Genomic DNA, 26,462 nt, shown 5'->3' on the forward strand with positions numbered 1-26,462 from the left:
CCATGGGGTGGCCCTACCTGACCCTGCGGCTCCATCACCCACCCTGGGCACTGCAGCCTCGCCACACACTGCTTCGGGTTGGACAAACACAGTTGTGTTCATTTGATTTTCCAGCATCCTTGCTCGTGCTGTGATCTTCACTCACTGTGCCCTTCCTAATGTTCTAGTTCTGGCAGGCCTCGTCTCTGTCTCGGTTCTTCCGGACTGCCCCAGCGTCTCTGCCAGGCGGAGGTGCCCTCCTGTTCACACTGCGGGCAGGCTCTGCTGGGGGCACATCATGTTCTGAACTCCTGTCTTGCTTATCCACCTGCCCACCCCTCTAGATTCCAAAGCACAGTTCTACCAGCTTAAGTCCAGAGCAGCCCTGAGACAAATCAATAAGGAGGAAAGAGTCATTTGAATGTGACTTGTGTGACGCCCAGGGCGCCTGGCGAGGGGCCCTCTCCCTTCACCTGCACTCATTGTTGGGTACCCAGAGGCCTTCAAGAGGTAATGGGCACATTGCAGGTTTGTGGGTGGGAGAAGGCTCCTAAAACACATTTGACCATTCGTACTAGGAAGCCCCGCAGGAGAGGGGACGCCTTAGAGTGCGTGCATTTGATTCGCTTTTCTGGGAAGCGTGATTGCCTGCATCCAGGCACCTGGGGATCACGCAGTCTTTCCGTGCCTCCCTCACAAACGCCGTGCATGGAGTACCTGACCTCCAAAAGCAGAGTGGGCCGGCCACAGCCCTGTCACGCTGTCTCGTTCCTCTCACGAGGCCTGGGGGTGAGTGCTGCCCACCAGGCAGAAGTTTCTAGAAAACCAGAGTTCCAAATACTGAAGCGATGAGTGCTTGGGTGAGAAAGCCTTCTAGGTGTTCGCCTGCTCCCCTCCCTGTGCAGAATCAGCAGCAGGTGTCCTCACATGGGGACAGAGGAAGCGGGCGGAGGCTCTCACAGAGGTTTGAGAGGCAGCGGATCCGAGGTGGCGTTTACAATTTTTCAAATTAAAAAGAAAAGTTCTGCCCGCTCCCCTGCTGTCAGGAGATCACCTGTCACTGTACCTGTCACGTGTCTGCCTGTTAGAAAATTCCATTTCCCAAATATCGTTCTTTTTCCTTGGGGAAAGATCGCCTTTTTTTGCATTAAAATCCTGCCTTTCGAAGTTTACTACTTTCCGTGTTTATAGATTAAGTGTTAGGGTAACTTATTTAAGAACTGGTAGATTATATGGGAGTGTCAAAGCGGTGCTCTCTGGGGGAATGTGGGGTATTTGTGGGCCCACCAGCAGTTCAGTGGGCTCTCTGGAGTCCTTCCAGGGTTTATTGTGACTTCTGTTTCCTGTGCCCGGTTCCTTTCCATGCTGAGTTTTCAGGGTCGAATATGAAAAGTGGCTCCAGGGAGTCACTGGGCCCTTAGCAGGGGTCCGCCCCTGTCAGTCACTTGCAAGGTGAGGTAGGTGGTGCGGGTCTTGGCTTCTGTGCTCGTGTGGAAAGAAGGTGGGACTCTGATCTTCAGGGGCCTCTGCTGTGTCGAGAGTATAAGGGGTCACTCTGGGTGGAACGTCGTGGGAATCCTCCCAGAGGAGCAGGGTCAGATTCAAGGGTGGAAGTGGGGAATTGGGGAAGGTACACATGGGTGGGGCTGCATGTCCCTGCAAGATGTGGGGTGGACGTGTGTGGCCTGGAGCCTTAGACCCGTGTTCCACATTCCGGCTCCTGGGCGCAACAGCCGGCTCTGGCTTCTGACCAGCTCCCTGCTAACTCAGACCCTGGAAGGCAGCCTTGCTGTCTCCAGTGACTGGGTTCCCGATCCTTTTTTGGGAGATCTGGGTTGAGTTCTGGACTCCCAGCCTTGTACTTGGCCCAGCCCTGGCATCTGTGGGCCTTTGGGAAATGAGTCAGTGGAGGGAGGAAGTTCTGTTTGTCTCTATCTCTGCCTCTCAACTAAACAACAAATGAATAAATAAATAAGAGCAAATGCAAGACTTTTTCAGAGAGCATTTATTCTGGTAAAACGTACAGAACGTCAAATTTACCATCGGAACCATTTTTAAGAGTTGGGTTCAGTGACTTAGGTACATTCATCGTGCTGTGAGTCACCACCAGCATCCATCTCCAAAACACATTTATCTCCCCAAACAGAAACCCTGAGCCCGTTAGACATGCACGCCCCCTCCCTGCTCCCAGAAGCCTGGTAACCTGTGTCCCACGTCTGTCTCTGTGAATGTGAGGTGGGTCCCTCATATAAGCAGAATCATGTGGTACACATTACGTGTCACTTACCCAAAATGCTTGGGACCAGAAGTGTTCAAGACTTGCAGGTTTTATAGATTTGGGAGTATTTGCATCCACTTTAACTGTTGGGTGCCCTTAACCCCCAAATCCAGAATGCTCAGAGATAATTCTGGGTTTGGAAGCATTTCAGATTTTAGATTTGCAGCGTTTTTCTCTGACTTATGTTACTTCACATAATGTCTGCAAGGTGCTTCCACACTGCACGTGTCAGAATGTCCATCATGTGCATATAAAATATTTGTTAATTTGAAAGGCAGGGTAACATGGGGTAGGGAGATCTTCCATCTACTGAGGGAGGGAGGGAGGGAGGGAGGGAGAGAGAGGAATCTTCCATCCACTGGCTAACTCTCCAAATAGCCAGCCACAAGAGCCAGGGCTGGGACAGGCCAAACTCTAGGAAGTCCATCCTAGGCTCCCACATGGGTGGCAGGAGCTCAAGCGATTGGGCCATCTTCTGCTTTCTCCCCAGGCACACTGGCAAGGAGCTGGATTGGACGCAGAGCTGCCCGGACTTAAACCAGCACTCCCATGTGGGATGCCAGTGTTGCTAGTGGTGACTTAACCTACAGTGCTGGCCCCATAATGCACCATGCTTTGTTTGTCCATGTATCAGTTGATGGATATAGCTGTTGCTTCTTTTGGCTGTTGTGAACAATCCTGTGAACCTGAGCATACAAGCATCTGTTTACACCATTCCATTCTCTCGGGCATATGCCCAGAAGTATAGAGTGGAATGGACTGGGTTGTATGGTAACCTTATGTTTCACGTTTTGAGGAGCTGCCAAGTTGTTTTTAGCTGTGCCACCCAACACTCCCAACAACAGCACACAAGGGCTCCAGTTTCTTCACAGTGGTCACAGGTGTGCAGGGAGCACGGGACTTCTGGGCTGGGGAGAGCAGAATGAGAGGTGCGCTTCCAGCAGGACTGGGGTGTGGCGGCAGGGGCTGGGTTAGAGATGATTGACAGCACCAGGGCTGTGCAGGAAGCTGGGAGAGACGGGGATGATGTGGAGAGCTGAGCATGAGTGGGACTCGAGATTGAACACAGTGCTTTTTGCAGGGAGGGGTCTGAGGAGAGCTGCATCATGGGTCCAGCACTGCACAGGAGCCACTTCCTGTGTGACCCACCTGTTGAGAATGGGAGAATCATGATTTCCCAGGTCTGACATTGTGGAGAGGGAAGAGGCACCTGCTCTTGGCCAGCCATTGGCTACCAAAGGAATACACTGTGCCACGGACGACACAGCTGTTTTGTGAATACCTGCAGATGCCCCCCCCCACAGGTTAGGGGTCCTAGAGCCCGGCCCCTGGAGTGGGGAGACACGTTAGATTGGGATGCTTGCACAGAGAGGTGACACAATGAAACCATAGCCAGCTGTTAGCATCTGTAGAGGCCAGGAGGGGAAAAGAGGTGTGAGCTGGGTGTCTGAACAGATCCCCGCCAGCTCCAAAGTTCTTGTCTTGACCTTTAATGCGTGTCGTGCATACAACAGTGCCATCATATAAAGTATTCCCACAAAGGCACCCACCTGCTGGGTTACCCCTCACATGGCAGTCACCTGCCGTTTCAGCTGCTTCTGCCCCTCCCCTCTGCATTCCTTTGCATTTTCACCACTGAAGCTCCCAGAAGGCGAGGATTCCTCAGGTGTTATCCTTTGTGTTGGAGGAAGCCCCAAGGTACTTGACTCTGGTGTGTGTGTGTGTGTGTGTGTGTGTGTGGGTGGGTGGATGCACTTGCAAGAGAGTTTTAAATAACTTATAAGAGGTGAAATTAAGGGATCTAGAAATCAGATTTATAAGACATAATTAAAATAATTAGAGTGTGGGGAAACCTGCCGAATGTTGATGTAATGACTGTTTAAGCCAGGCATGGAATGTGGAAGACCTTGAGAAAACTGCTTAAACCATGGTTTAAGCTGCGTGCAGGGAACCACCCACCACCGCACCTGCATGGTGTGCACCCCTGTGGTGTTGGGCTGATGACAACAGGCACCACAGAGGGTGCGTGTGTCACCAGGGTTAGAGGAATCGCCAATAAGGAGAATCACCGCATTTTCCGGGTTTTTTATAAATAGAGATCCATCTCATGTATTGTACTCTGTCATTTCAGATTTGGGTTTGCGTTTTTGAAAATTTGGGTGGATTTGGGTTTTTGAAAGTCCATGATGCTTATCATGGTGCTGGGCAAAAAGATGACTGATTGAAACCAGGCCCCCCGTCCATGCACATTTTTATCTTCAGGTTAACCTGCCAGCGGCTGTCACGGCCATGAGCAGAGAGGTTCAGCTGCCAGCACCAGGCATCAGACATGGGGAGCACAGCAGGTCCAGCCACCCACCCGGGGCTGCCTGCTGCAGGTTGAACACAGGTGCATCCCTGAGGCCGGCCCCCATCAGACCCTGGGACTCTGTGGGTCACCCACCTGCTGTGGATAAAAAGAGTCTGGGTCAGACTGAAACTAGGAGTCAGGAGCTTCATCTGGGTCTAACACATGCGTGGCAGGGGCCCAAGTACTTGGACCATTTTCTGCTGCCTTCCCAGGTGTGTTGCCAGGGTGCTGGATCTGGGACTTGAACTTGCACTGTGACATGAGATTCTGGCCTCCTAAGCTGGAGCTTAAGTGGCTTGGACCTGAACCACATACTTTATCCCTACAGCGAGTGACAGCATTACACGAAGCCTCCCCAACCACGCCTCTTCTCTTCCTCGTCTCCTTTGCTTTTCCTCGGAGGGAATCACACACCCTCCTCACAAACCCAGCCGAGCTTCCTCCCTGTCCCTTGCCTAACAGGAGTGCCCATCCTCCTGCCCGGTGACAGCGTCTTTGGTCCTGTTCTGGATCTCGGGTGGCCACAGGCGGAGTCTGGTGCCCTGTGCTTGCCACGCACTCTCTGTTCCCAGCTACCCTCAGCCACCTGAAGGTTCAGAATGCACAGTCGCCAGGGGCAGCGAGTTTGGGTAAGCAGAGGACCTCTGCACAAAACGACCAGGACTAGGTCCTCTTCTGAAGCCCTGGGGAAGTGAGCACGCTGCTCGGACACCTCCAGGTTGGGGAGGCAGGGAGAGCCGGGCTGAGCTCAGCTGGAGAAGACTCAGAGTCCCAGCAGGGGCCAGCCATGCAGGAAGGGAGACTCCCCTGAAAAGCTCACAGGACTTCTTTTAATGCAAGACAGAGCCACAACGAGCTTCCAGCCACCAGTTCACTCCCCAGATGCTGGAAGCTAGGAATCAGTGTAGCTGTCCCACACCGGTGGCAGACAGGCACCCCCGCACCGGAGACATCACTGCTGCCTCCCAGGGTCTGCATTAGCAGGAAGCCAAGCTGGGGCTCAACCCCAGGCATCTTAACCTACAGGCCAGATGCTGGCCCCTCTAGGAAATTGTTTGAAAAGGTTCCATAGTTGCCCTCAAACTCTTCTTCTTCTTTTTTTTTTTTTTACAGGCAGAGTGGACAGTGAGAGAGAGAGAGAGAGAGAGAGAGAGAGAAAGGTCTTCCTTTTTGCCGTTGGTTCACCTTCCAATGGCCACCACGGCCGGCACACCACGCTGATCCAAAGCCAGGAGCCAGGTGCTTCTCCTGGTCTCCCATGCGGGTGCAGGGCCAAAGGACTTGGGCCATCCTCTACTGTACTCCCAGGCCATAGCAGAGAGCTGGCCTGGAAGAGGGGCAACCGGGACAGAATCCGGCACCCCGGCTGGGACTAGAACCCGGTGTGCCAGCGCCACAGGCGGAGGATTAGCCTATTGAGCCGCGGAGCCGGCTGCCCTCAAACTCTTCTGATTCTTTCAATTAGTCCCACACTTGGAAAACAGGCTCTTTTCTTTTCCCTTTTTAAAAAATATTTATTATTTGATAGGCAGAGTGACAGAGAGGGAGAGATACATACAAAGAGATCTTCCTTCCCCTGGTTCACCCTCTAAATGGCCACAATGGCTGGAGATGGGCCAAGCTTAAGCCAAGAGCTTCCTCTGGGTCTCCCACATGAGTGGCAGGAGTGCAAACACCTGGGTCACCCTCTGCTGCTTTCCCGGGTGCATTAGCAGGGAGCTGGGTCAGAAGTGGAGAAGCTGGGACTAAAACCTCTGCTCACATGGGATGCCAGCGTTGCAGGTGGTAGCTTTATCTGCAGCACCACAACGCTGGCTCCAAAACAGACTCTTTTTATCCACAGCAGGTGGGTGACCCAGGGTCTGATGGGGGCCGGCCTCAGGGATGCACCTGTGTTCAACCTGCACCCAGTAGCTGCACCCAGGTGCCCTGAAGAAGTCACTATGGCCAGTTCATCTGAAATGGCGATAGCCTGTCCCTTTAGCACCCACGTCATGAATATAATTTGAATATTTTTCTAATCATGTTGAAGAAACCTTGGAGAATAGCAGAAAAGAGTCAAAATGCCACTCTACGCCTTTGCCAGTTTTATTTTGGCATATTGCCTAGCAGTCCTTTTTCAGATACCTCTGAATAGGGGAAATAGTTAGCAGCCAACTTTAAAAGCTTTTTTTCTCCATGTTTTGATGAAGCCTTCATGACTGATTTTTAAATTAATGGTATTTTTATTTCTATTGGTATCTTTTAAAAAGATTTTATTTGAAAGGCAGAGTCTCTCTCTCTGTCTTTCTCACAAGCACACGCACACATACACATCTTGGATTTGCTGGTTCATTCCCCACATGGCCACAAGAGCCAGGGCAGGGCCAGGCCAAAGCCAGGACCCAGGAATTCCATCTGGGTCTCCCATGCGGGTGGCAGTGACCCAAGTATTTGGGCCACCACCTACCCTGGCACATTAGCAGGGAGCTGGCAGGACTGGAGCCAGGGCCTCTGTCGCATTGTGCCACCCCACCAACCCCACTTTTGATATTAATGGGGACCACTTGGGCTTTTCTGATCGTTGTTGGGTGCAGAGATTTCATCTTCACCTTTTTAACAAAAGCATTTGGCGCTGATCCCCTTGTAGGAAAGCCCTCAGCAGACAAGGTGAGTTTTGACTCACCTGCTCTTGTTCTTCCGCCCACAGGAATCTACCGGACAGAGCGGGACAAAGGCACGCTGTACGAGCTCACCTTCAGAGGGGACCACAAGCACGAGTTTCGGCGCCTCGTCCTCTTCCGCCCCTTCGGCCCAATCCTGAAGGTGAAGAAGGAGAGGCTGGACATGGCACACACACTCATCAACGTCATCGTGCCGCTGGCGAGGAGGGCCGACAAGTTCCGGCAGTTCATGCAGAACTTCAGGTGGGCCTGGGCTGTGCGTCTGCCCCCGCGTGCCCCTCCGCTCCTCCCCGCCAGGGACACAGGCTCCTGTCGCTTCTTGCTGGGCAGCTGCGCTCGCCCCACGTGGAGTTTACCCTTGGTGTTTGCCTTTCCCTACAAGCCGGGGAGACCCAGATGAGCATATGCATCTCCAGAGGTAGCAATTAGGACCTTTGGGCTTTCATCAGGATCTACACGCATAAGCTAACGTCGAGATATGGGGGACTTCTGGGAAAAAGGAATGGGAAGGTAAGTTTATTTTGGTGCACAACTTTTTGAAATCCATGCCTATGGGGGTCTTCCCAAAGTTAATGCAATGTCTGTATTATGAAAAAAAATGAGTGATAAAAACCATGAGTGATTTTCAGATTTTTCTTGCACCAAAATAAACATCTTCCTTTTTTTTAAAAAAAAAAAAATCATTTGAAACAGTGAAAGAAAGAGAGACAGACAGACAGACAGAGAAGAAAGAGATTGCATCCTTGCATCCACCGGTTCATTCCCCAGATGGCCACAATGCCTGGGGTTGGGCCAGGCTGAAGCCAAGAGCTTGGATCTCTATCTGGGACCCCCACATGGGTGCAGGGGCCCAAGCACTTAGGCCATCATCTGCTGCTTTACCAAGCACATTAGCAGGGAATTGGATCAGAAATAAAGCAGCCAGGACTCAAACTGGCACTCATATAGGATGCTGGCTGGCATCGCAGGCAGCAGCTTAACTCGCTGCACCCAGAATTGTCTCTCCTACTTCCGTGTTCCATGAACTTTTTGAAGTCCCCTCGTAGAGTGCAAAGTAGGGCAGGCTCCCGCGTTTGTCCCAACCTGGTTGTCGATACCCTTTGTGCTCGGTCCCTGAGTTCCTTGGTGGCTGCAGCACAGATACCACTGTTTGTGTCTCCAGCCTAGCTGTGGTGTGTCTTCACGCTCTGTCTGGGATGACAGAGCACCACTGGTCGGGGAGATGCCTTGCTCTGGGAACTGCTGACCCTGTGGTTGCACTAGGCATCAGGTTATACCCGACACCATGCAGCAGGTGTGCTGAGTCTCGGCATAGATGGATGCTCGTGCCTCTGGCTGGGAAGCTGCCGGCAGCTGGCTGGGTGGAGGCCCTGTGCTTTGGTGCACTACGTAGGCCAGCCCCTGGTAAGGCTGGGGCTTGGTAAGGTGGTGCTAATGCTTGGTGCTTGGTGCAGGGCCATGTCCTGGGTAGGGGACCCAGGGGCCTGGATTAGCAGGTTCCCCCTGGGTATACATGGAACCTCAAAAAATTCATGGAAAATGTCTATTAGGGAAAAACTGTGGATGGATTTGAAAAATTTGGGGCATGAAAATAAACTTATCTTTTAAAAAAAATTTTTTAAAGATATATTTATTTATTTGAAAGACAGAGAGAAAGAGAGAGAGAGGTCTTCCATCACTGGTTCACTCCCCAGATGACTGCAATGGCCAGAGCTGCACCATCTGAAGCCAGGAGCCAGGTGCTTCTTCCTGGTCTTCCACGCAGGTGCAGGGGCCCAAAGTCTCGAGCCATCCTCCACTGCTTTCCCAGGCACATTAGCAGAGAGCTGGATCGGAAGTGAAGCACCCAGGACTCGAACCTGTGCCAATATGGAATGCCGGCACTGCAAGCGGCAGCTTTGCTCACTACGCCACAGCGCCAGCCTCAAACTTATCTTTTAAATCCATTTTTCAGCAAATGTTTTAGAGTCCCCTGCATATGTGCATGTGTTTCCATAGTATGAAGACTGCAAGTAGTTAACCAGTTAAAGATAGATGGACATTTAGAAGTAGTAATAACTGAAAAAAATCCTAGAAGGGAGGAATTGTTGAGAAAATTAAATTAGTAGCGCTTCAGCCTCCCAAATGGAGATACGGAAGTGAAATGTATTTCTGGTAATGTCTTCTTAAAAAAAATCCCAAAAACTCAGGGCATTTTTCCTTCATCGTTAGTGTCCGGGTATTTGTTGCTGCATGGCAGTGGGGAGGGGTGGGAGGAGAAGGGATGGTGTCACTCGGGTGGGGTGTTTTCAGGGACAGTTGTGTGTGCCAGACACTCCACCCAAATTGGAGCAACGCAGTACTGAGGCAGGCGTCTGCTCCAGTGGTCAAATGCCTACATCCCCTAGCAGGGTGTCTGCGTTCCAGTCCCCGCTCTGCTCCTGGCTCCAGCTTCCTGCCAGGATGCACCCTGAGAGGCAGTGGGTGATGGCTCAAGTGCTGGGGTCCCTGCCACCCATGTGGGAGACCCAGGTGAAGCTTCTGGCTTCTGGCTTCAACCTGGCCCAGCCCCAGCTGTTGTAGGCATTTTGGGAGTAAACAAGCAGATGGAAGTCAGTCTCTCTCTCTTTCTCTCATCTCCATCTGGTCTGAGTCTCTCTTGTATTTTTCTCCCTCTCTTCCTCTCCCTTTTTCCCTCTCTCAAATAAGATGAAAAAAAAAAAAAAAGAAGACTTCATCCTCACCTTTGTGAAGGGTGCAGTCCACTAACACGGAACCAGGGAACACTCACACACACACACACTCACACACACACACTCACACACACACGCTCACACACCCCAGCGCCAAGCAGACGGCCCTGCTCGGAAGGCCGAGGGGGTGGGTGTGGTTTACTCTGCCATCACAGCTTCTGGAGGGCATTTGCTCTGGCTGTGAGCTGACGATTAAATGGCAGGACAAAAAAAAAAAAAAGAAAGAAAGAAAGAAAGAAAAACAAGTTCTTATTTCACACCCCAAACCCAAATTACCTTCAGTCCATTAACTGTTTAAGTACAATTAATACCACCATAAAATTACTGGGCAAAAAATGAAGGGGCTGTTTATCAAGTACCTGATGTTATCTTTATGAAGTCTTTTCCATCGCAAGGTTTGCATGAGGCTGGAACACTTGATGGTAAAGCTGACATCATGTGTGATTTTTTATTTCCTTCTTTATCTCTGTGTTGTAAACATTCATCATTTGTTTAAAAATTCAGTGCAGGGTTATTTTTGGCTTTCATAATTAAACATTGCTTTCTGGTTTGTAAAAGTGTCACTGTCCTGTTTAAACAATGTTATTAGCTGTCCAACCATTGTGGACCAGTATGAATAAATTATTTAAAACTCAGTCTACATCCCACCTCCTATAACTAACCATTATTTCTTTTAAAGAGTTGTTTATTTGAAAGGCAGAGTGAGAGAGAGAGAGAGAGAGAGAGAGAGAGAGAGAACAGACACAGAGAAAGTCTTCCATTCTCTGGTTCATTCCCCAAATGGCCACAGGGCCAGGACTGGGCCAGGCCAGGGCCAGGAGCTGGGAGCCAGGGGCCAGGAGCTTCATCGGGCTCTCTCATGTGGGTACAGGAACCAAAGCACTTGGGAAATCTTCCACTACTTTCCCAGGCACATTAGCAGAGAGCTGGATCAGAAGTGGAGCAGCCAGGACTTCGACCAGCACCCATATGGGATGCCAGTGTCGCAGGCAGCAGCCTTACCCACTAAGCCAAATGGTAGCCCCACAACTAACCATTATTACATTATTAATATTCGGTGACACCTTTCTAGGCTGCTGATAATGTAAGAAGGCACCTTTCTTTGCCTAGCCAGTAGTAATTTTTTTTAAGATTTTTAAATTTTATTTGAAAGGCAGAGTTACAGAGAGGCAGAGGGAGGGAGAGAGAGAGAAAGAGAGAGAGAGAGAGGTTTTCCATCCACTGGTTTATTCCCCAAATGGCTGCAATGGCTAGAGCTGCACCAGTCTGAAGCCAGGAGCTAGGAGCTTCTTCCGGGTCTCCCATGAGGGTGAAGGGGCCCAAGCACTTGGACCATCTTCTACTGCTTTCCCAGGCCATAGCAGAGAGCTGGATCAGAAGCAGAGCAGCCGGGACTCAAACCAGCGCCCATATGGGATGCTGGCACTGCAGGCAGCAGCCTTATCCTCTGTGCCACAGCACTGGCCCCACTAGGAGTAATTTAATGCAACATGAGATGTACTCTTTACTTCTAATATAATAATAAATTTTAGGGGCTCACATTAGGCCTATTGGTTAAGAAGCTAGAGAGGTTGTCTGTCCCACGTCAGAGTGTCTGGCCTTGAGTCTCAGCTGCAGCTCCTGCCTCCTGCTTCTTGCTTGTGCACACCCTGGGGGGCAGCAGTGATGGCTCAAGTGGTTGAGCTCCTGCCACCCATGTGGGAGACCTGGATGGAGTTCCCAGGTCCCTTTGTGGACATTTGGGGGCGTGAACCAGCAGATGGGTATTTTCTCCGTGTGTCTCTCTGCCTCTCAAATAAATTTAAAATTTTTTTAAATTTCAAAAAAGTGAATGTTTACTGAATTTGTAGAAGAGACTCTGAAGTGTCACTAGAGGATGCTCTGGACTTTAAGAGGATGTCTCTCTACTCTAAGAGAGAGCGGTTCCCTAAGAGATCACTCCTAGGTTACAGTTGGAAACTAGTCGGAATCATTGTGCATAATCACTTAGTACATATTTTAATTTCAGACTGGATTGAGAGAAAGATTGCAGTAAGAGAACTGGCAAAGCTGGCTCTGTGGGGTAGGGGGTAAAGCTGCCTGCAATGCCAGCATCCCATATGGGCGCTGGTTCGAGTCCCGGCTGCTCCACTTCCGATCCAACTCTCTGCTATAGCCTGGGAAAGCAGTAGAAGATGGCCCAAGTCCTTGGGCCCCTGCACCTACGTGGGAGACCTGGAAGAAGCTCCTGGCTCCTGGCTTTGGATAGGCTCGGCTCTGGCCATTGCAGCCAACTGGGGAATGGACCAGTGGGTGGAGGATCTTATGCTCTCTCTCTGCCTCTGCCTCTCTGTAACTCTGCCTTTCAAATAAATAAATAAATCTTGAGAGAGAGAGAGAGAGAACTGGCACATTAAGCTGTCTCCCTCCTCTCAGTTTTGTTAGCTGTCATTTTTGCTTTGTTGAGGTTTGCATCCATCATACTCTGCTTCGTACCTACAGTTCTTATAGATCTGGAGATACAGACATACTTTCGGGGATCTAGTGGGTTCATCAGCCATGCTATCCCTATAGCCTCTCCAGCCATGACTTCTTCCTGGGCCATATTTCATGGTTAGAATGAGTGCCTGGGAGTGAGTCTCTGCTGTGTGCAGGAATGGCATGGCTCAGCTGACAGCTCTAGGGATGCGCTCTGGCCTCTGATGGGACCAGGAAATGATGGGATGATTTCCTGCCTCGCTTTCTAACGATGGTGTTGCCCGAGTCCCCATCTCTCGTCCCAGTGCGCCTCCCTGTCTGACCTTCCTAGAACATGGTTTCCTTTGCTCGTGCCATGGGGTCCTTTCATTCCTGGGAGCTCCTGTGCTGTCTGTGTGTGGGAGCACGGGCCCAGCTTCGTCTGTTGGGCTCTGTGTTTCATGGGCACTCTGCCTTCTGCTCACACCTAAGCCGTTCCTCTCTGTCAGTAATTTCTTTTCCAACGCATCTACCCTGGGCCTTGCCATTTCTAGTGCATTACCTCTGTGTGTTTAGGATTTCTGTTTAGTTCCTGTGCACACAGTGTGCCTGTTCATCTTATTCTGTTGTTTCTATCATTTCCCCTTTGAAAACAATTGTTTTTGAATCCACATTTTTGTTAAGGGAGTGTGAAACATTTGCAGGAACATTCTTCTGTTGGAGTTATATATTCTGGAGTGGGTTTTTCACTTGTGTCAAATGCTGCTGCTGTTTTACCTGAGCCAATGCAAACAGAGGAGCTCCACACATTGATAAAATTTGATGGACCTTTATTGCTGGTGGTGGAGAGCAGGCTCATGCCTTACAGAACTCTTGACCCCAAAGCTCAAAGCAACGGGGTCTATAAAGGCAAAACCCATAAGGAGGGGAGGGAGAATACATGATTACTAGGGTCAAGGTGACCTAAGGCCTATCCCAAACCAGTATCAACTACAGGTGCAGCCTATCTGTTTTAGGCTTGAGCGATCATGCTTGGGAGTTGTGTTTTGCCAAGTGGGATGCAACGCACTGTTGTTGTTGAAGTTCAGTCTCACGGTCAAGGGTGCTTTCCAAGATGGAGTCTCAGGTGGTCTAAAACGGAGCCCCAACTGTCAAGGTGTCACATCACTGCTTGCTTGAATCTCCCTTTCTCTTCCTTTTCTCTCTGTTGTTTTCTAAAAAAAGATTGATTTGAAAGCAAGGCATCAGAAAGAGAGAAGAGAGAGCAAGAGGAGAAGAGAGAGATCTTCCATCTGCTAGTTCACCCCCATCTGGCCAAAGCCAGGAGACAGGAACAACATCTGGGTCTTCCACATGGGTGGCAGGGGCCCAAGCACTTGGGCCATCACCTGCTGCCTTCACAGGCACATTAGCAGAAACGCTAGATCAGAAGCAGGGCAGCTGGGACTATTACGGAGGCCCGATATGGGATGCTGATGTCAAAGCTGTGGGTTCGCCTGCTGCACCGCCATGCTGGCCCCTCTGTCTGCTCCTTTGGCTCTGCCCTTTGCGGGGCGTGGCTGCCATGCTGCTTCTCCCCGTCTTTTCTCTGCACCTTGTGGTGAGGACTGCCCGAGCCCTCTCCTATGGGGGCATTTTCCTGGGCTCCTGGGCTCTTGACTGGGTGTGTGTTGGGGGGTCCTAGGTACATCATGAGGACCACACACATTCTGCTCCTGTGATCTGGGAGGTGAGAGGTGGGGTGCAGAGAGCTCTGCAGGGGCTTTGTGCCATGTTGTTGGGAGTTCTTGTGGCTCTGCTGAGCCCTGGGTGACACTGACTCATGCCACACTCACTCTACCCATGTGGGTATTTGGCCTAATGGTTAAAACGCCCATCTCCCACATTAGTGTACCTGGGTTCAACTCCCAGCCGCAGATCCTGACTCCAGCTTCCTGCTAATGTGCACCCTGGAAGGCAGCCAGTGATGGCTCAAGTGGTCGGGTTGTTGCTACCCTTGTGGGAAACCCAGAGGAGTTGCAGCTCCTGGCTTCAGCCCAACACCCTGCCCCCATTTGTTGCCAGCATGTATTGAGTAAACCAGCTGATGGTATCTCTCGGTCTCTCTGCCTCTCAAACAGATTTTACATATGCACGCGCACACATGCACACACACTTCACCTACTCTCAATTTTCTCGTCCCTTCTCTTCTTCCTTTCCTGGCAAAGGATCTCTACCAAATGTGATGATTTTTTCTCCTTTGCTTCTATCAAATCTACTTTTTTTTTTTTTGCAGGGCTTAGTTCAGAGCACAGTTAGGAGAGAGCTGCCTTCCTCCCCCACTTTCATTTCAACGTGGAAAGACCAGAATGCTCACTGCAGCTCTGCCTGCTTCCAGCGCCACGATCCTGGATGAGAGGCAGGAGTCCTGAGGTCCTTCCAAGGCTCCCCCGGGCAGCCCTCACCACCTGTTAACCTCTTGTTTGTACCGCTGTTTGTCACTACAATGGAATACCCGAGAAAGCTATTTAGGAAGGAAAGAGGGGTTTATTTAGCATGTAGTTTTGGAGACAGAAAGTCCCAGTGGTATGATGCAGGCTCCAGTGAAGGCCCCAAGGTGATGACTGAGTGGGTACAGAGGATCAGGAAGCGAGCCAGGAAGCAGAGAGAGTGGTCGGGGCCAAACTCAGGTTTTTTTAATGACTGTTCCCCAGGAACTCAAGATGCCATGCAAGACTACTTTCCAGGGAGTCCAGGGAGTCGTGGGTTCCTTCTCTTCAGCACCAGTGTGTTATGGACTCACCTAGAAAAGACTCCATGGCTAGGATACAGGACAAGAGGGATGGACATTGAACAGGGAGTTCCCAAGGACATAGGACAGAAGGGATAGATGTTGAACAGGGAGTTCCCAACAGAGTGCAGACCTGGGCACCAGACAGTGGCCCTGGAGAAGGCAGCGTCTGCTGCCAACAGCTCACTGCGGTGATGGCCGGGTGAGGGGTGCCAGCTGGGAGCAACAGAGACCGACTTGTTGTCCACCAAAACTGGGCTGGTGTGGCCCTGTGGACACAAGTGACTGCAGGCTGCCTGGAGGGCATGGACTAGGGTCTTTGTTAGCATTATTATTTTTCTCAGTTTATTATCATACCTGGGGTCTTCAACAAGTTCACGGCACATGCATGTTATGAAAGAACTTTGTGTGCATGACAAAAAACCTTGTACCAAAATAATCTCTTTTTTTGACAGGCAGAGTGAACAGTGAGAGAGAGAGACAGAGAGAAAGGTCTTCCTTTGCCATTGGTTCACCCTCCAATGGCCGCCGTGGCTGGCACACTGTGGCTGGCGCACCACACTGATCCAATTGCAGGAGCTAGGTGCTTATCCTGGTCTCCCATGGGGTGCAGGGCCCAAGCACTTGGGCCATCCTCCACTGCACTCCCTGGCCACAGCAGAGAGCTGGCCTGGAAGAGGGGCAACCGGGACAGAATCCGGCGCCCCGACTGGGACTAGAACCCGGTGTGCCAGTGCCGCAAGGCGGAGGATTAGCCTAGTGAGCTGCGGTGCCAGCCCAAAATAATCTTTTAATTCCATTTTCCACAAACTTTTTGACATACCCTTGTAGTCATCTCAGCAAATATCAACAATTATTTGTGTATGGAAGAATGCAAATTCAGAAAATCCATTTTTGCAAAACTCAACGAACAAGGACTCAATGACAATATGGAGAGTTAGACGTGTGTACCTGGAAGCTGGAACTAACAGAAGTGATGAAAACTCATCAGAAATGCTGGCCTTCTGAGTTCCACTGCAGATAGGAGACTAGGGAAGAGCAATGGTTAACTCACTCCAGCCCTTAGTATGTTAGAGAAAGCAGCCTGTTTACTGTTGGGTAAAGCAAGCTTTTTCCTAACTCTAGACACTAAGGCCCTGTCTTGGTCTGTTCTCTGTTGCCATAACAAGGTTGCACAGACTGGGTGATTCATAAAGAAAAGCTGACTTTGGCCCCGGGGTTCTGCAGGCTGGGAAGTTCAAGGTCATGGTGCTGGCATCGGCACAGCTCCTGGGAGGGCCCCATGGTGCACCCAACGTGACAGACAGTGGGAGAGAACAACATGGGAGTTTGCAAAACACAGAAGGCAAAAGGGGAGACCTTGCTGTGTCACAGCCTGCTCATGCTAGCTAAAGCAGATCCAGCCCACAATGGCAAGACTTCACCCACTCCTGTGAGAGTTAACCTGGTTCCCCGAGAGTGACGTGAATCCCTGTGTGAGGGCAGAGCCTGCCGCCTCGCAGCACTGTTCTCTTGGGAATCACAGTTTGGCTTGAGCTTTGGAAGGCAGGGCACAGTAAATGAATGATGTGGTTTTGCATGAATTTACAAGGAATTGGGGTGCTAGGGTTTGATGGTCACCTCCCTGAGGAAGGGTAAAAACCACACTGCACCACTGGCTGTCACTGTCCCTGCTCACAGGGAGCTTACATGACATTTCCTCTCCCCTGAATGTCCCATAGACCTCTCTTGTGCTCTGGGGTCTCCACTGTGGCTGGGAAGGGGTGGAGCTCCCATAAGGCCCTGCTCCAGCCTGGTTCTGGTTGGTAGGTGATGCCCTTTGACCCAGCAGTATAGCAGAGACTTCAAAGAGTTTCACAGAAAATGGAACTGAAAGATACATGTATTTGGGTATAAAAATTTTTGAATTCCACGCAGTTTTTTCCATAACACACATGTTCCATGGACTTGTTGAACACCCCTGTATGGATGGATTTCAATTTTTATTTGCACCAGAATAAAGTGCATTGCATTCCCCATGAACTTTCCGCAGTCCGTCGTTGTGTTGGCTTAGACCCGCCTGCTCCTCTTCTGGGTGTTTCTTTCACACCCCTCATTTTGCCTTGGAAACTGTCCTCACGTTCAGTGTCTGGCTGCTGCTTTTCCCGTGGCTTCCAAGGTCCCACTCTTCAGGCGCATCTGTTCTCTGATGGTGCTTTGTTGGCGAGAGCTGGATGGAGCTCAATTACAAAGCTATCAATTTGCTTTGAGTCTTTATCTCTGGGTCTCTCCTGGGGAGTGGGGGGGAGGGAGGTGGGTGGAGGATTAGAGGATTTTTCATGGAAAATATTCTTCATGGTTTTTATAAACTCTTTCTCAAGTCCTTGCTAGTTGGCTTGATTTTTATTTTGACAGCTCGCCTCTGGACCGAAAACCAGCCCTTGCTGCTGGGCCTGCCTTGGACGTGCCTGCTTGTTTGGTTTAATATCTTCTTGCTTTCTCCTTTGACTCTGGTCTCAGCTGCCCAAGGAGTCGGGAGATTCTAACACAGTATCTGGGGAATCTCAGACTTGAGTTTTCTTGCGTGATTCTCTTTGATTCCTTTTTGCCCAAGAATCATTAAGATGATTCTGGACTTTAAAAAAAAAGATTTATCGTATTTATTTGAAACACAGAGTTACAGAGAGAGGTAGAGACAGAGAGAGAGGTCTTCCATCTGCTGGTTCACTCCCCCAGTGGCTACAACGGCTGGAGGTGAGCCAGGAGCTTCTTCTGGGTCTCTCACCTTTCCTAGGTGTATTAGCAGGGAGCTAGATCGGAAGTAGAGCAGCCAGGACTCGAACCGGCACCTATAAGTGTTGCCAACATGGCAAGCTCGGGCTTTAGCCCACTGCGCCACAGTGCCATCTGCCTGCACATTTTTAAAAAGTATTTTTAAAGGAGTGAGAACAGCATCACTGAAATGAGCCTTGAATGTTGCAATGAGGCTGGGAGAGGTGACAGAGGCCTGGGCTGGGAAGAGAGAGATTCCTGGTCATCTCTGTGCCCCTAAAGGGAAAACAACCTATTGAGTATGGCAGAACCTCCCCACGTTTCCCCCAGGCCCCTCTGCCGTATCCTGGGCCACTTCGCCATTCCGGCAGCAGCGTTGCACCTGGCTGATACATCTGAGAGACGGTCGTCCATGTCATTCACCCTACTTGAAGAAAAGTTCCCTGCTGAGGTTTAGCAGAAGTCGGTTTTTCCTTCGATTGAGCCACAGGTTACCTGGAAACAAGTCCCCAAGAGTCAGAATAGCTCCCTGGAAAATGATCTTTTTTCTGTTCTGAAATGGAGTGGTCTGGAAGCTAGAACCCAGCTGCTTGATCAGAATCAGCATGCATTCATTTCTTCTTTGTTAAAGTACATTTGAGAGATAGAGAGAGGAAGAGAGGGAGGGGTGGTGGGGAAGAGAGAGAGAGAGAGAGAGAGATCTTCCACTGACCTGGTTCACTCCCCAGATGCCAGGAACAGCTGGGGTTGGGCCAGCCCAAAGCCGTGAGCAGGAACTCAGTCCAGGTTTTGCACAGGAGTGTTAGGGAACTTGGGCCGTCACCTGATACCTCTCGGGGTGCGCACTGGCAGGAAGCTAACAGGAAGCTGAGGTGGGGCTCAAACCCAGGCACGCTGATCTGCCACACAGACATCCCAAGCAGGGGCTTAACCTCTACCTACGCCAAATGCTTGCCTGTCTTGTCTTAACGTTGATCACACTACTCAGTCAGTAGAAGAATTGAGCCTTAATTCACCTTGATATGCAGCTGGCTGTGTGTCTTCTGTATTCCATGAGCTTCTCATGGCGGTGAGAGCCCAGTGCTCTTTCCAGGCTGTGTGGCCTCGGTGGGCTGGACCTGGGGCAGCTGGGGCTTGTGGGGCCTTGCATCTGAGTTTTGGACTTCCAGAGCTGCGCATTTAACTTTGTTTTCCTGGTGAGCCGTGGTGAAGGTCCCCCAGCAGCCTCGGTTCATGCTGGCGTGTTCCGGAAGTGGTGTTTGTGCCTTGGCTGAACCAGACTCCCCGTGTGTCTTCTTTTCCAGAGAGATGTGCATTCAGCAGGATGGGCGGATTCATCTCACCGTCGTTTACTTTGGGAAGGAAGAAATGAATGAAGTCAAAGGAATACTCGAGAACACTTCCAAGTGAGTACAACCTCGGAGCCATCAGGAGGAGTCATGGTCATGGCCACAGAGCTCACAACACCACACCCAGGGCGGAGACTTCTGCCTGGCTTTATTTTCCTAAACCCCATGGGCAGATCGGGAGCCTGAGTGGCTGCTGGCTGCGTGTCGTGTGCACCCTTGGCTCCCCAGGCGTGGGGGCCTTAGGTGGCAGAGTAGGGGCCAGGGGGCCACGGCTGTGCCAGGAGGGAGCCCCGGGTCAGCCGGAGCTTGAATAACTGGGAGTGAGATCCAGGCTCGGGTCTCAGCCGCTTCCCGGGGGCTCGCCCTGTTGACGTCTATCCCTTATGCATTTTGAGGAGTTACGGGAAGCCAGAAGTGACAGCTGAGCCAGGATCCTTGATTGAACGTACTCAGTTGAGCAGAAATTATTTAATGCAAAACCTTAGAGCCGAGTGGTATGTTTATCCCCAGCTGAGGGATGCCGACGGCACGGATGGGTTGTTTTCCCTATCAGAGTAAATAAACAGCCTCCTCCCAGCGAAGCAGCCGGGGCGGTGGGGCCATGCGCCCTGCGGTTTGCCATGGAGGCTCCTCGGGCAGCAGCTGAGAGGTCAGGAGGGCCTTTTGCATAGAAGCAGCATCCTGGGAGTGGTCTGTAGTTCTTGGTGAGAAGTAATCTTGCTAGCTTTTGTGTTTTAGACATGAACAGGGCTATCTGTTTTGAGTTTCTAGTAAATCATGATAGGGATTTATTGGAGAGGTAGAAAGTGAGAGACAGAGAGAGCTCCCATCTTCTGTTTCATGTCCCCGAAATGTCCACAATGCCTGGGGCTGGGCTGGAGCTGAAGCTGGGAGCCAGGAACTCAATCCAGGTCTCCCACCTGGGTGGCAGAGCCCACATCTCTTGTACCATCACCACTGCCTCCCGCAGTGCACAGTAGCAGGAAGCCAGAGTCAGGAGCCGGAGCCAGGTCGAATCCGGGACCATGATGGGAGGTTAGGCACTGTCGCTGCTCAGTTCTGTAGGTACGTTCATGTGTCCTGACTACTTTTGTGTTAACGGACACAAGGCCAGAATGCTAACTGTAATTTGCCAAACATTCTAAAGCAGAGGACAGATTATGTCTGCTACTATATTCGTAAAAGTTTTACGACCATGCAGGCACACCCATTTGTACACGTAGTACTTACGGCTGCTTTAGTACCACTCACAGAGCCTGAACGATTAGCTACGAGGCCTTTTACAGGAAAAGTTTGCCTGAGCAGTAATGAGTGAGGAGCTGAAAACTAGAGCTACCTTACAGCTGTGACCCGTGCCTCAAAGAGTAGAATAAAATAATTGAATATCCTCAGTTGACTGTCCTGTGTTGCAGTATTTCTCTCTACTGGGCAATGGCGAGCTGGAGTTACTAGAATTTACATGCTCTGTCCAGGGGAGATGTTTTCACACCTCTGCCCGGCCTCCATTCCTGGGAGGAAACTTCCGGAGTTTCCAGATGATCCCAATGTTCAGCCAGGATTGAGAGCCACTGGGCCAGGAGGTGCCAGTCTGCCCGGGGGCTGCTCCCTTCCCGGCAGCCGCTGCCCTGGTTCCAGGGTGTTTTCACTCTTGTCTAGGTGATTCCCAGGTGCAGCTGAGATTGACAGGCACTGCCGTATGGGGCCTGGAACCTGTGCAGGACCTCACAGGCTGAACCTGTGCTGATGCTTACCCGTCACCGAATGTGATGGACAAGCAGAAGGTAGCTTAAGCAAGTTTCCAGGGACAGTAACGAATTAAGCATGTTTTCTAAAGCTTAATTTATTAGAGAAGTAGAGTTACAGACAGAGAGAGGGAGAGGCAGAGAGGAAAGGTCTTCCATCCGCTGGTTCACTCCCCAGATGGCTGCCACAGCTGGAGCAGGGCCAGTCTGGAGCCAGGAGTTTCCACTGGTCTCCCACGTGGGTGCAGGGGCCCAAGCCCTTGGGCCATCTTCTGCTTTCTCAGCCCACCAGCAGAGAGCCAGAAGAGGGGCAGCCGGGACTAGAACTGGTGCTCACATGGGATGCTGGCACCGCAGGTGGAGGCCCAGCCCACTATCCCACAGCACCAGCCCTGGAATTAAGCACTTTTATCACACGTTCTTCTCCACATCAGGTTACCCAGCGAGCACACTTCTCCCCCAGGAGGCTGGCTGGTGAGCCAATAAGGCAAACGCTCTGAACACACATAAAAGTCATTTCAGTGGAAACATCAGAGATCAGTCTACCCCATACGGAGAGCCTGGAGCTGGAGAATGAATTAGCGGTGCTTTGTACAAGAGTCATCTGAAGTGTGTCTCTGTGTCTGTGTCCTCTCTCTGCTGACGGTGATATCTGCCGTGTCAGTGTCACTACTGATGACCTCACTCTGCCGATGCTGCCACCTGCCGTGTCGGTGTCACTGATGCTGCCTGGGCCAGCTCTCGTGGGAATGCCCAGACTTCTGCGGCCACCTGAGTTGACTTCCTCCTGCAGTCCACACTCCGGCTTCCCGCTGAATCTTCCTGCATGACCAAGGCCTTTGCCTGGTGTTCAGACCGCTCTTACTTCTCACCTTTTCTCAACAAGTCCCAGCTCCCCAGTTAGACTGGGTGCGTAGCTGGCCCTTGGTCTGGAGCTCCCTGGCTGACTCCCAGTCCTCTCCGTCTGAACTCCAGGTGTGCTCGCATTCCGAACCTCTTACACTTGGCTGTTGGCACATGATCTGGTGAATTACACGTCTTTCCATCCTCTTAGCTTTGCACCTAGATTGTAACCTGCTCAGTTAGTGGCACTGTCTCGCATGCCTCTTTGCAACTCACCTGTTAGCCCAGCACTTTATACCAGAAATGTTCAAAGTTTGTTCACCAAGAGAAAAAAGATGCCAGACCTCTACACATGACAATCTACATGTGAACCTATTGTGAAGGGATCTTCAAATAGTTCGTGGAAAATGCATGGATTTATCCCTGGTGCATGGGAGAGCCACAAACTGAACCTCATCTCTCAAGTTCCAGGACCACCTTAACAGCTCAGTGTGCCCCCCTCTTAAAACCCAGTGTTGCTAGTAAGATTTTTTTTTTTTTAAGATTAATTTATTTGAGAGGGAGAGGGAGAGAGAGAGAAACAGAGATAAAGGCTTTCTATTCTCTGGTTCACTCCCCAACTGGCCACAATGGCTGGAGCTGTGCCTATCTGAAGCCAGGAGCCAGGAGCTTCTTCAGGTCTCCCACGTGGGTGCAGGGGCCCAAGCACCCAAGCCATCCTCTTCTGCTTTCCCAGGCCATAGCAGAGAGATGGATTGGAAGAGGAACAGCTGGGACTCAAACCCGGAACCTGGTAGTAAGATTTGGAGTCAAACCCAATGGAATGAGTCTCACCTGGAGATCAGTACCGTGACTGACTGTCCTGAGTCCAGCGGAGCGCGTGTGTTTTGGGAGTATTTTAACATCTTGCTGCACGGCCAGCAAGCACTGCTCTAGCTGCTCCGTTCTATGTTTCCATCTTGGTCGACTGCTATAGATCAGCATTTTGGGAAACCCCAGTTTGTGATTCATTAGAGGGTTGTGAAATCCATTTAGTGGGTTGCGTCCAGTGTTTTAAAAATCGGAATAGAGGCCGGCGCTGCGGCTCACTAGGCTAATCCTCTGCCTGTGGTGCCGGTACCCCGGGTTCTAGTCCAGGTAGGGGCACCGGCTTCTCTCCTGGTTGCCCCTCTTCCAGGCCAGCTCTCTGCTGTGGCCCGGGAAGGCAGTGGAGGATGGCCCAAGTGCTTGGGCCCTGCACCCACATGGGAGACCAGGAGAAGCACCTGGCTCCTGGCTTCGGATCAGCGCAGCACGCCGGCCATAGCAGCCATTTGGGGGTGAACCAATGGAAGGAAGACCTTTCTCTCTGTCTCTCTCTCTCACTGTCTAACTCTGCCTGTCAAAAAAAAAATCGGAATAGAATCCAGTTGAAAATGCAAGAGTGAGTCACGTGCAGTAAGGATGAGTAGCCTGTCATGAACCTTTTACTTCTGTGTGTGTGCATGTGTGTGTGTGCAAGCCGCGTCTTGCCGTGTAACATCTTGCAGAACACACGCTAAATCAGTTCTCAATAGCTCGTTCCTATTATATGGATTTTTCCAAGCATCAGTTTATTTCAGGTCGAAGCACAACTCTGGGATAACTTGGAATGCTTCTTAAAATGCAGATTCCTGGGGCCCACCCCCAGAAGTTCTGAGTACATAGGTCTGAGGTGAGGCCTGGGGGAAAGCACTTTGGCTCCGTGAGACACCCACGGGGTGGTGCATGGACTGTACTTGGAGAGACTGGCCTAGGTAGGTATTTGCTTCAGGTTACGTCCTGGGACATTTCAAAAGGACCAAGACAGGTGAATTGGCACACGCTAGCACCTACTGCATGGCAAGTTCACCCTCAAGTCAAGATGACCCGAGGCACCTTTCAGAAGAGGTTCTAGAACCAAGACACTGCTCTACCCCCGAGTGTGGTGGGAAGGAGGCCTGGGGGTGCTGCTGTTCCCAGAGGCCAGCTTGCGTAGCTCTGTGTCAGCATGTTGGGCCTCGTTGACAGCATTTTGTTTAATAGACACGCCCAGGAACGTTTTATCTGGTTGTCTAGAAGAAAATTGGGGGTGGGAGGGTGTTAAATATTTGGGTCATTCTTTCTTTTCTTGGAAATTGGACAATATCTGTTTTATTTTTTCTCAAGGAATTTTTTGGCAAGAATCTTATCTGCTAAAATGAATAAGCTGCCCAGGGATTCCCTCCCAGCACATAAGGAGTCTTAGACTCCAGGAACCTGAGGCAGGGCCAGGTGAAGGCAGCAGCCCAGGCCTGAGGCCGTGTCACCCGGCACAGCCCACAGATGGGGCCAAGCCTGCTTGTGCCCAGTGTCCCAGCTGCACTCTGGATTGTTCTTTGGGGGATTAAAACAGGGCTGTGCCTGTTAGATCTCCCTAGCGTGACTGCTGTTGTGTTTGTTTGTTTGTTTGCCAGGCAGAGTTAGACAGTGAGAGAGAGAGACAGAGAGAGAGTTATAGACAGTGAGAGAGAGACAGACAGAGAGAAATGTCTTCCTTCTGTTGGTTCACTCCCCTAATGGCCGCTATGGCCAGCGCTGTGCTGATCCGAAGCCAGGAACCAGGTACTTCCTCCCAGTCTCCCATGCGGGTGCAGGGACCCAAGCACTTGGGCCATCCTCCACTGCCCTCCTGGACCACAGCAGAGAGCTGGACTGGAGGAGGAGCAACCGGGACTAGTACCCGGTGCCCCAACCAGGACTAGAACCCGGGGTGCTGGCACCGCAGGCGAAGGATTAGCCAAGTGAGCCACGGCATCGGCCATTGTATTTTTTTTTAAAGATTTATTTATTTATTTGAAAGTCAGAGTTACACAGAGAGAGGAGGGGCAGAGAGATGGGGGGCGGGGTCTTCCATCCAATGGTTCACTCCCTAGTTGGCCGCAATAGCCGGAGTTGCACCAATCCAAAGCCAGGAGTCAGGAGCTTCTTCTAGGTCTCCCAGGGGGTACAGAGGCCCAAGGACTTGGGCCATCTTCTACTGCTTTCCTAGGCCATAGCAGAGAGCTGGATCAGAAGAGGAGCAGCTGGGACCAGAACCGGCGCCCCACGGGATGCCAGCGCTTCAGGCCAGGGCGTTAACCCACTGAGCCACAGCACTGGCCCCATGACTGTTGTATTTTTATAATGCTGTAAAGGAACACATTTTGTTTCTTCGAAGTTACGTTTCTTTTTTTTCAACACTTATTTATTTGAAAGGCAGAGCGACAGAGGTGGTGGGGAGGGAAGGAAAAGAGAAAGGGCAGGGAGAGAGAGAAAGTTCTTCTACCTGCTGGTTCATTCCATGCAGGCTGGGCCAGGCTGAAGCCAGGAGCTCTAATCCAGTTGGCCACATGGTTGGCAGAAACCTGAGTACTTGGGACATCACCTGCTCCCTCCAGGCACGATAGCAGGAAGCTGGATAGAAAGTGGAGTAGCCAGGACTTCAGATTGGCACTCACATATGGGATGCTGACGTCAAAAGCTGCAGCTTAACCCACTGCCCTACAGCACGGGCCCTGGGAGTTCCATTTCTTTGAGGCTAAAATTGTCAGGACACCTGCGGCTGATGTCCAGTGGTTCAGAACGAGAGTGTGAGAAAAGAGCTCAAAAGGATAGCACTTGGTGAATCTGGGTGAAGGGCATTGCATACTTGCACCATTCTTAGAACTTTGCCGAAGGTTTAACATTTCTCCACGGAAAAATTGGAGGAGGGGGTGGAACTGTTACGACAAAATGTAAGTGATGTTAAGTTCATCCAGTGGAATACAGCAGTTTGGAGAAAGAAGAAGGGTGAAGTAAGCAAAAAATAGGGGAGTGAAGACCTTGGCAAATATTCCCCGACGTAAAAGTGGTCAGAATTCTGGAAATTAAGTTGCACCAATCTGGAGACATCTATCCAACAGGAGTCCTTCTGAGCGCTACTACCAGAGAGTGGGCATTCTCTGAACCGGCTGGGTTTCCCTGGAAGGCTCTGCCCCCGGGGTGGCCTTTCCATGACCTTACTCAGCTCTTCAAATGCAGGAAGCTTTTCCTTTCCAATGGGGGCAAGGACATCAATCAACAATAATTACAGCAGGTGCTCAACACTGCGGCTGCCTGCGGAGTTGGGACAAACACAGACTAAGGAGAAAGCCTGCACGATGAAGCCGGGCGAGGCGATGTCTACCGAGGCTGTGAGAAGCTCATGTGTCCCCGGGAACCCGAAGGCCTTGACCATCCTAGGGCTGTGCTGCTGCTTGGGAAAGCTCTGAGGAGGCCCTGAGCTCTCAGGTGTGGCTGCCCAGAGGCTCTGCACCGGGGGGAATTAAAGGTACAGCTGTTTCCAGGTGCCTGGCTGAGTGCTGAAGGCTGGCCCTGACAGGCACCCAGGGCCCCTTAGCAAAGAAATTCTTACTGGTTCCAGGCATTTAAGGAAATCTCTGTCCAGTCATTAGCTGACCCTTAAGTGGTCACATCCAACAGTACAGGCTTGACAGCATTAGTTTGGCAAAGTCATTAAACAAGCAAATGAGCAAGAGCAAACCCAGGGGAGGAAGGAGATTCTGATTTCTG

At 51.0% G+C, this 26,462-nt stretch overlaps 1 protein-coding gene across 1 annotated transcript in view; it reads left to right on the plus strand.

Moving 5' to 3' along the window:
* Window positions 1–26,462, plus strand: part of CSGALNACT1 (chondroitin sulfate N-acetylgalactosaminyltransferase 1) — a 318,818-nt gene that overhangs the window by 267,040 nt on the left and 25,316 nt on the right. The window contains exons 4-5 of the mRNA XM_062199429.1: window positions 7,297–7,513; window positions 19,264–19,365. Of these exons, the coding sequence (XP_062055413.1) occupies window positions 7,297–7,513; window positions 19,264–19,365 (319 nt within the window). The remainder of the gene's footprint in view (window positions 1–7,296; window positions 7,514–19,263; window positions 19,366–26,462) is intronic.

The sequence above is a fragment of the Lepus europaeus genome, chromosome 8 (genome assembly GCF_033115175.1).
Source record: "Lepus europaeus isolate LE1 chromosome 8, mLepTim1.pri, whole genome shotgun sequence".
NCBI classification, from domain to species: domain Eukaryota; kingdom Metazoa; phylum Chordata; class Mammalia; order Lagomorpha; family Leporidae; genus Lepus; species Lepus europaeus.